Source organism: Orbicella faveolata, unplaced genomic scaffold (genome assembly GCF_042242905.1).
Source record: "Orbicella faveolata isolate gen_17 unplaced genomic scaffold, um_ofav_v1 contig_26, whole genome shotgun sequence".
NCBI lineage: Eukaryota > Metazoa > Cnidaria > Anthozoa > Scleractinia > Merulinidae > Orbicella > Orbicella faveolata.
In genome coordinates, this window is record NW_028301554.1 from 662,501 (window position 1) to 671,976 (window position 9,476).

At 41.3% G+C, this 9,476-nt stretch overlaps 1 protein-coding gene across 5 annotated transcripts; it reads right to left on the reverse strand.

The window, feature by feature from the left end:
- Nucleotides 1–1,090: 1,090 nt before the first annotated feature.
- Nucleotides 1,091–8,764, reverse strand: LOC110068827 (uncharacterized). 5 transcript variants are annotated; one of them, XM_089295757.1, is made up of 8 exons: nt 8,558–8,764; nt 7,444–8,220; nt 5,754–5,831; nt 3,954–4,011; nt 3,341–3,527; nt 3,111–3,199; nt 2,471–2,551; nt 1,091–1,662 (listed from the first exon to the last, which is right to left on the reverse strand). In XM_089295757.1, the coding sequence occupies exons 6-8, from the start codon at nt 3,148–3,150 to the stop codon at nt 1,223–1,225; spliced, it is 561 nt and encodes a 186-aa protein (XP_089151883.1). In that variant the 5' UTR covers nt 3,151–3,199; nt 3,341–3,527; nt 3,954–4,011; nt 5,754–5,831; nt 7,444–8,220; nt 8,558–8,764; the 3' UTR covers nt 1,091–1,222. The 5 variants fall into 5 exon arrangements, with proteins under 5 accessions (XP_089151883.1, XP_089151882.1, XP_089151880.1 ...); XM_089295756.1 differs by having other exon boundaries at nt 3,111–3,159; nt 7,444–8,764; XM_089295754.1 differs by having other exon boundaries at nt 7,444–8,764.
- Nucleotides 8,765–9,476: the final 712 nt, after the last annotated feature.

Sequence of the window (9,476 nt, forward strand, 5' to 3'; positions counted from 1 at the left end):
ACGTTATCCGTGGACGATGAAATAACGTGAACAAATAACGCCGGCACTACACGCGAAGGCGAAGTCAATGTAGACGCTCTACCAGATTTACCAAAATTACAACGGACCCCAACGTCCAACTCTAGACTGGAAGTTTCCCATTCTATTCGATCAACAACAACAAGAACAAGAATTCGAGAACAAAATCTTTTGTAAAACTAATTATTTAATAAAGTTCAAAGAACGCACCTTTGGAGGGGTGGTAACCTTATGATTAGGGCTCTGGACTCTGAATGGGATGGTCTGCGTTCGAGCACTGGCTGGAGTTATCACGTTGTGTTTTCAGGCAAGATACGTTACTCTCACAATGCCTCTCTCCACCCAGGTGTATAAATGGGTACCGGCAAATTTAATGCTGGGAGGTAGCCATAAGATGGACCCCAACAACCCATCCGGGGGGGGGGGGGGGAGAGTAGAAATATTACTAGTCGCTTCATGCTATATAGAAACCGGGATAAGCTCTGCATGGCTCATGTGCCTTTTGGCCTGCCTTTAAGCACCTACCATTCACTTGTAATTACTTCCGGTGAAACCCATGGTTTGATGTTTTCTCTGTGAGTCTCCGGTGGGAAAACACCGACCATACAGATAACAATTGTTGTATTTCGCCAAGCAATGAAAAGTTGCAAACATAAACGGCAAGAAAGGTGAGAGGAAGACTAAACAGCAACAACAAAGTTCACTCGCCAGCTGACACGAGAAATTTTTCATGTGCGTGATTGATCTGAAGCGCTTTTTGCTGAGATTGGAGAATATTTTTTTGCTCGTTTGCGATTTTCACTGAACTATTGTCACGTCAGTATTTTTTCCATTTTTTGCTATTTTTTTCATTCCAACAAGCCCTTCTGAAAACAATAAAACAAAATAAAAATACAAATTTAACAAATTGCAGTAAGTTGACCTACTAGCCGTGGTCTCATAGGGTCCTTTGATTATGCTTTGCAGCAATTCTAATGATCGCGCAGTTTTCTCGTTCACCGAGTCTTCTAAGGTGAATTCAGCTGTTTGCAGAGGTATTTTGTATTCAGCAGGTTTCAACACGTATTTCACGCTAATTGTACAAAAATTTATTCCTGTTCTTCTAATTTGCTTCCTTTATAGGTCTTACGGACTACCGAGATTAACAAAGTTTTCATCATAACTAACAGACAGAAACCTATTCTTACATATCTAACAATACACTTCACCGTACTTCAAAACTGTTAATGTCTTTAAGTTCCGCAGAAGCTGTTACTGTTTGTTTTAAAACATTTCCTGGCACATCTTGGTCGTTTTCGTCCATGGACTGCGCTGCCTTCTCGTTCCTTCTCTCAATCTTTTCGTTTATCCGTTTGCGAGTCACAGTACGATCAATTTTTCTCTTGGCGTGTTCTTTCTCAATCAACTCGTATTCTTCTCTTATTCGTCTTTGGGTATCTTCAAATTTGTTTTGTGTTCTCTCGCAGAACTTTTCTAGTTCATCTAAACGTTGGAAGTATTTCTTAAGTCGTTCTTCAAGATCGTTGATTTGCCGTTGCAATCTTGCGGCAGCATTTTTTCCATCTTGTATGGTAAACACAGCTGACTGTACTGGTCTTTTCTCCCGGGGAGATTCCATGATCACTTTTCTCAGGAACTCAACAGCTGATAATAATGTCAAAATTCTCCTTGGTTAGCTGTAAACAACCTTCTCGTCTTTGCGACAGTTACTGAATTGTTGCGTCTTGTGTCAGTTAGCGTACACGCGCGCATGGCAAGTATGATGTCACTGACTAGTTATAACGGCGCGCGCGTCTAACCTACCTAATTACGTAATTTGCAAAAGCAGGAGGAATTTTTGCACAATACTTGCACGCGTAGTTGCTTGTCCAGAAGCGATGCATAGCTTGGGTTTGCAATGTGTGTTTTTTTCGTAGAGCGCGAGAGCCACGGAAAAGCGGACGAAAACATGTTTTTGTCTCTTCTCAGCCCCACCCCTTGCGTTTTGGCTTGTTCATGTCCCACGCGCCGATTTAATGTTTTGCTAAGCTTTCGATCTCGACCAACTCAAGATAAAATAGAAGGTCTTTGTACAGACTAGGGTTTGATTGTCAGTCGTTTTTCAAAAAAATGAGGTAGAGAGATTCAGAGCCAAAAATCGATCCTCCGGCAAAGCACGCGCCCGGAAAATTTTGGATAGTTAGAAATGTTGGTTTTCCATTTATACATCTTTGAGGAAATTTCAAGTATTAGGGCTGTCCCTATGATATGGGACAATTTTGGTATTTTTAGAACAAATTGCGCCATCGCGTGCGGCACATCAAGCGCGTACATGCTGCGAGGATTTTTGCGGATGTAGCGCGGGGGAAATTACGATCGTTTATGCAGACAAACGTTTTCATAGTACGTGTAAACTAAGCACGTAAAGTCACTTAGTTTAGATTACACAAAAAAAGAGTGTTAACATTCTTACCAGCATATGAATTAACCACCAAGTCTTCAGCTGCGATGCTCATTTTCCGCTGCACAGCAATTTCCTGGTCGTGACAAATAACTGGAAAGAAATAAAAAGGTACTTTTAAATGAAACAAAAAAGAAGTCTAAAAAGAGCAAAAGTGATAATGAGTCCTTTTAGTTGTTAGCCTGCGTAGCTTGGCGGTTTAAATTTGAGCGCGCGCGCATAGCTGCGAAGCCGCGAAAAAGAGCAGCAACGCCGCCAGGAACGCGCGCTCAAATTGCTTAAACCACCAAGCTACGCAAGCTATTTAGTTCTCTAAGGATATAACTGATATACGATAATTTACATGTTAGTTAGAGAACATTCAATTTCGTTGTTTAAAATAATCCAAATAATAACAATCTGCCCTTTCTCGGGAGCAACCTTTGACCAGGTGATTCAAAGAATAATCCAAAGAGTGGAATCTATCTTCCTTGCGGTCGATAGTCAGGAGTTTGCAATAGAGATTGCAATTGTGCGAAACCTGAAAAGTTTTGAATACGTCTCCGTCCAGGTTTCCAACACCAAACAACCTGTGAAGACATAAGTTTGAATGAAGTTATGTGAATTTCCAAATTATTTAACCCTCATGCAACGATAAATGCCGTGAACTTACCCCGTGTCCAAGGACGCCACTCGGAGGTCTTTGAGCGCATCGTCTGTCCCTAAGAAGCGTGGATCCAACATGTAAAAGTGTCGTTTACTCTAAAATGGGTTCCAAGTAAAGGTAACGTTAATAACAGAATGACTGTACCTGAAAAACGAAATTAAAACACAAACAAACAAACAAAAAATAGCTAATGACAAAGATCGATTGCATTCACTGATCAAAGTTGTGTCCCTCACCTTGTAGGTCGCAGATAAGAAACTTTCCCCTAGTAAAGGTCTTAGACCGGTGGAGAAACGCCAGACTTTTTTGGCCAACTTCGCAAGTGTGTCGACCCATTGCGATAGATTCCTTTTAGCTATTTGTGGCTCAACGGTGAAGAACTCGGTAGTTCCTTTCCGTTAGACCAGAAAGGATGAAATTACTCTATCGGGAAAATAACAAAGCAAAACAAGTGCAAAAATGACAATAAAGGAAAAAACAATATAGTTATGTGTATATGCTTTTGCTAGCGCTGATTTCTACCCCTGACTTCAACTTTTCTACGTTTTCGTTCACGTGTCTACGGTATGTTATTGTATTTTGACTTAATGGCGAGGAGCAGTAGTGAAGTAAATAAATCACAGATTCACTCGCTCAATTATCCGGAACCATACCCTCACTGAAGTCATTATCCGCCTTAACAATGTACATTTAGTTGCCCAGCCAGTTTCAGGTATCATTTGAAAAAAGTACTTTTTTGCAACACGAAGTAATTATAAAATTGCCAGGAGAAATTAGCCAAAATCGGTCGGATGGAGAGCACAGTGTGTTCGTAACAAACAACTCTTTAAAACGCGTTTAAGCTTATACCTTGAAAATTCGCCAAACCCTATAACGCCTTTGATGGTGTAGCGAAAAATCTTTCCCACTAAAAGAAAACGGAATACATGGGTTTCAACATCGCCAGTGATTCCCATTTTACGAAACAGACTAATCCATTCCAACCGCAACTATACTCCCCGCTATTTGTAAGGCTTTCACGGGTCGTATCAGGCTAGGGCATTGGCGCAAAATAGTGTTGTGTTTAGACACTGGGTACTCTAGAGAAACGGGCCCGTCAGATAATAGGGATATGATCGTTTTTCAGCCGTTTTGGTCAAGATAGGGTATCGGTTTTGGACATTTTGATCATTAATAGGGTCTGATTTTTGCACTCTAGTCTTGAATAAGGCATTTTTTTTTTTAGAAGAAGCTACTTTTATACCACTATCGATAAGACCGACCAACAAAGGCCCTTCATAATGCCTTTAACATCGGTCTGAACTAGGGAACTAAGTATAAGACAGGTCTGAAACAGGATATAGATTTTGGGTCAGGTCATAAATAGAGTATTGAAAATCGCGATTTTGGGAAACGGGCCGCACACCCCTACCCAATTTTGCTCGGAATACCCCCCCCCGGATACGAAATAGACATCATTCGATCTAGTTCACATGGACAACAACTTAGCAAAAAATAAAATATGTTAAGGTGGCTCGAAACAGTTTCCAGCACTTCCGGAGCACTTAGATTTTGATGGGTCGTTATAACCACTCTTTATCACTTGATGCTACAATCATGTATCAAAAAACTGCCCAACCATTGGTGAACACGTTGTTATCATTTTCGTAACACAATAGGTTACCATAGCAACAGCATGACCTACCGAAAACACCCTTAGATACAGCTTTAGGGGCCGTTTTAATTCAAAAACGGTACGGTGAAATTTTTTTCAAATTATCAACACTTTCATAAGCGTGATAAGATGGAATTTTTGGAATAGTTTAAAAACATTCTGTAGGTGAGGTTCAGAGCCACCTTAAATTGTCGAAAATTTAAGGTGGCTCTGAACTGAAACGATTCTTACTCAAACTGAGAAAATGCGTGAAATAAACCCGACTGTTGAATTCACTTTGGATGGTAGATCAATCGAAATTAATTAAACCGCGTCCAAGACTGTAATTTGTTGATATAAGCAGAGACCTGTACGCACAGCCGTAGGGGCTGTTAAGTTCACTGATATCTCGCCTGTTTTAACGGCATTGATGATATTTGAATCTTTAGGAAGTATTGTATCTATCATTTAAAGTGAGCGGGAGTTTGAAAAAACCAGCCATATGTCGATCAGACGGTGAAAAATCACCACTTATTCGAAACCTAGTTGACAATCGAGTCCAGCGATTTCCGTACGCTTACCACCAAGGGGGATTCCCCCGTCACCCCCTACCCCCACATTTGAGATGCTGGTTCATTGCAGACAGCCCCCACGGATTGCCATAAGAGAGTCGCTCATACTGGGTATTGACTGGCCCCGGACGATGCATAGGATTGTAACCGAGAGGCGACCGTTTATCGCTCCGATTTTCCTTTCTTTAAGCATTGTACTTTTGCAACTGAGATTTCCGGAGAACAACATAAATGGGAAGACTTATAAAAAAAAGAGTCGAAAGGGAATAGAGCGACATGACAACCGGAAGAAGCTATACAGTCTAGCAGAAGGTGATATGCTTCTGAGTCTAGACATAAACCAATCACTGTTAGAGAAAACAATATCGTTTTATAGGCACTACACCTAAACCCAAACGATGACTAAATATCTACATGACGCTAAGGAGTTTGAACTTGACTTACCTTTGTATTTTTGTCCTGGCATGTCTTCGAATCTCTCGCCAGCCTTCTGTTACCACAAGCAGCTTTACTAACTCGATACTGTAAAACAGGACAAGCTACGTCTAATTAGCTTCGATGGTCGATGAGCTTTCTAATCACACGAATCTATATGCTACTATTCTTCTCATTCGCTTTCGTACCACTTGAATGTTTTACAGTTCAGTTTACAACAACCGGGACAATTCTCACCACGCACTGGTTTGATTGAACTTAATAAAGTAACGTATGTCATTGGTAAATAAAAAATAATAATAATAATAAAAAAAAAAAAAAAAAGTTAATCAGAAACGAAATTAGTTAGACAGTACAGAAAATTTGCATATATATCTCGGGTAAGAGTGGGGAAGCATTATACGGGGACATACCAACTGGCAGAATATTGGTTTTGCCCTAAAATGTCTAAAATCAAGGGGGAAGACAAGAACTAAGAGAACGAACACTATAATCCAGGGGCGAGTAACGCAATGCGCGAAGCATGACGCTGCTGCTCGCGCCTTTCCTGAACGCCCCTCGAATATCGTAATTTTTCGTTCCTTGTTCTTGATTTTAGAGCAAACAGAGAGACTGATCCAATAGTTTTGGCCTCTTCTGAACCTGTCCTAAACAAGGAAGAGTTAGAATTGTCACCGTCCTGTTATTCCACGCAGTCCTTTGTCCTAGACTCGATCCCGGAATAAAAGGTGTTATCCTACTCACGAAGTTCTTCTGAGGTTTTCTATTAAAATTGCTTTCGCAGGGTCAACGTATCAAGCCCCTTGGCGGCATTCCTTTCTCCAAACCCCCTACTACTGAGGGGGACATGGGGATTTGCGGTGTTGCGGCGTTGATATTCTTTTAATGCGGTGATGCGGTGAATAAAATCTCAACTTGCGGTGTTGCGGTGATCTCAAACCCTACGGTGTGCGATGTTTGTGTTTTTCAGTCTGCGGTAATTGTTTGCGGTGCTGGGATTTTTTGATCTACCTTTCTCAAACCTAAATCTGACCTAAATTTAGCATGTAAACTTCGTTAATCGATGCTAATTTATGACAAACACGTACCATTGAGGTAAATAATTTTTTCAGTAAAAAGTAAACACCATCACTTTCTACTCAATCTTCAATATCCTTCGGCTGCCAATCCGAAGTTGTTTTCATTTATACGCAACTTGACAAGTAACTCGACCTCTACCACCCGGAGCTCAGTGTTCGGTAGACACGTGGAGGAGCGAGGACAGAAACAATGTGTTTATTTTGTGGAAAATTGTTGAGTTATAAAAGTATTATTTAAAGTGTAGATGAACGAATCACAGCGCAAAAAATACGTGTTGCGGTGACGCTGTTTCGTTGACTTTTCTTGCGGTGATGCGGTGTTCGTTAGTTTTCTTTTTGCGGTGTTGCGATGTTTAGAACCCCCAGATGTCCCCCTCCCTACTGACTACACTTCAAACGGCCGCTGCAGTCCCTCCCCCCCCCCTCCCCCCCACTCGCGCGCCTCAACACACTTCACACAGGATCTACAGATCTCCTATGCAAAGGGGGATGCATATCATCAGGAAATTAAATACATCGCCCTCAAGGCAAGACATTAGGTTTCTGTGTTATCCTTATATTATTCAATTTCGGAAATAGACTGCTCCAAAATATAATTAAATATTAATAATTTTACTTACTTGCTGATCTCACACGGTAAACGAAGGAAAATTCTGTCGACTGATCTGAGTTTCTCGTTTGCATTCACTATTGTCCCCCTGAAAATGATATCCCGCTGCAGTTACCGTCACGCACCAAGCGAAGGAAACGAAAAGAATAAAAAAACAAAACATTTGAAGTCATTCTGCCATGCCACCATCGCTGCAAACCCTCGCCAAATACATGTAACAATGAAGCAAAGTTATGCAATAATTTAAATTTGGCGGTTCATTTATCATTCAAAGCATGCGCTGCCAAACTAACCTAGTCTTCGGCCCGTTCTTTTCCCGAACTCTGGCCGAAGGGTCACACTTAGTCACTGTCGCCATGATATATAAATATACCATGCCTAAAGCTCAGCAAAATAACTCCAGCTTGTTATCAACAGTACATAAGATATTGCACATGTACAATAAGAAATAAAATAAGACTTTGGCAAAGAATGGCAATTTTCTGTCCCAAAGATTTCGATGTCACCCGATATCACATGGGCCAAATGTCACAATGAGTAATATATGCAAAAATTAATAAGTAACAAATTGTGAAAATGTGGATGGCCAGCGCACATTCAAACCTTAGCTTGCGTTGCAGGCGTAAACGGGGAAGGGACAGGGAGGCAAAAAACGCGAGGAAGAAGGCGCTTTGCCTGCCCCGCCACCGTTTAACGCCTGCCGCATGCGCAGGCGACGAATCTCGGTCTTTGCCCCTCTCCCCGAGGATTTCATCTCCGGTGTTCATATAATGGCGTCCTGGGTTCACTGCAAAGAAATTCAGCGCATTGAATGTCGCGTTCGTTGGGTGATACTTTCAGGACTGGGTCCAGTTTTTGGCAAACCGAACCTCGGGTTCGCATATATTATAAAATAGGAAAGTCTCACGCGGTTAGAAACTGCTCTTTTCCTTTGTCAATACAGCGTAACGCAAAAGAAAACGCGAGGGGAAGAAAGGCCATGCGATAAAGCGCTTTCTCTGTTTCGCACAAACAAACAAACAAACAAACGGACAAACAATTTAAGAGACAAACAAACAAATGGACAAAAAGATATAAGCAAATGAAAAGAACTAAAAGACAAACAAACAAACAAATCCTTTCACCCGTTGCTTTCTGTCGGCTTTTCCCTCTATGATTCCTTTGGGAGCCGCTTTGCGTCTCTCAGTACCGAGGAGAGAGAAGTGAAACCAACAAGGATGGTGGTGAGCTGCCGTTTTAAGAATGAGTTGTCTGATGAACGTAGCTGCGTCGGGAGACCGTAGCTGCACACAAGATTACAGTCAAAACTGTTAGTAGACTCCCGGGGGGGAGGGTGTGCGGGCGGAGGAGGTGCTCCCTTATATGGGTATGTGCGGCCCCAAAGAGTATGGTTTTCAGCCGTTTTAGTCATAAATAGGCTATCGATTTTGGCCATTTTGGTCAGAAATAGAGTGTGGTTTTGCACTCTGGTCTTGAATTAAGTGTGTTTTTTTAAGAAGAAGCTACTTTTTCATCATTATCGACAAGACCATCAGCAAAAGCTCTATGCCACTATGCCAGCCGCAATGGCCGTAAATAGGGTATCGAGTTTTTGGTCAGGTCATAAATAGGGTAGGGGAAATCGCAAATTTTAAAACAATTATTGCATGAGGGTTCTTGTGATATCCAGAATAATCAACGTCGAGGAAGGGGTTATCAGTTGATAACCCTTACCGAGACCTTGATTATTCTGGAAATCACAAAAACCGAATCTAATAATTATTTTATTTATACATTGAATGAAAAAAAAGTGAGTCATTTTTTTTGCTTCTTCACTGACGGCAAGCAACACAAAGCGCGCGAACTTGACATGATTACTCTTAGAAATCATGCACCGCGGTCGTACATGACATGATTACTCGTGACCTTGAGTGTCCTTGACATGATTGTCGTATAATCTGCAGCTAGATGACATCACAGGCACTGATTTGGAAAATTCACTGTACGCTTTCGGCCAATCAGAAAAGAGATAGTGAGTTCAATGTATAATAATGGTCATAAATA

Excerpts from the sequence above, each read along its gene's own strand:
- LOC110068827 (XM_089295757.1), bottom strand. The coding sequence starts at position 3,150 with ATGCGCTCAAAGACCTCCGAGTGGCGTCCTTGGACACGGG. Across the intron at positions 2,552-3,110 it reads GTGGCGTCCTTGGACACGGG|TTATTTGTCACGACCAGGAA; the intron begins GTAAGTTCACGG and ends ATTTCTTTCCAG. Across the intron at positions 1,663-2,470 it reads GGTGGTTAATTCATATGCTG|CTGTTGAGTTCCTGAGAAAA; the intron begins GTAAGAATGTTA and ends CATTATTATCAG.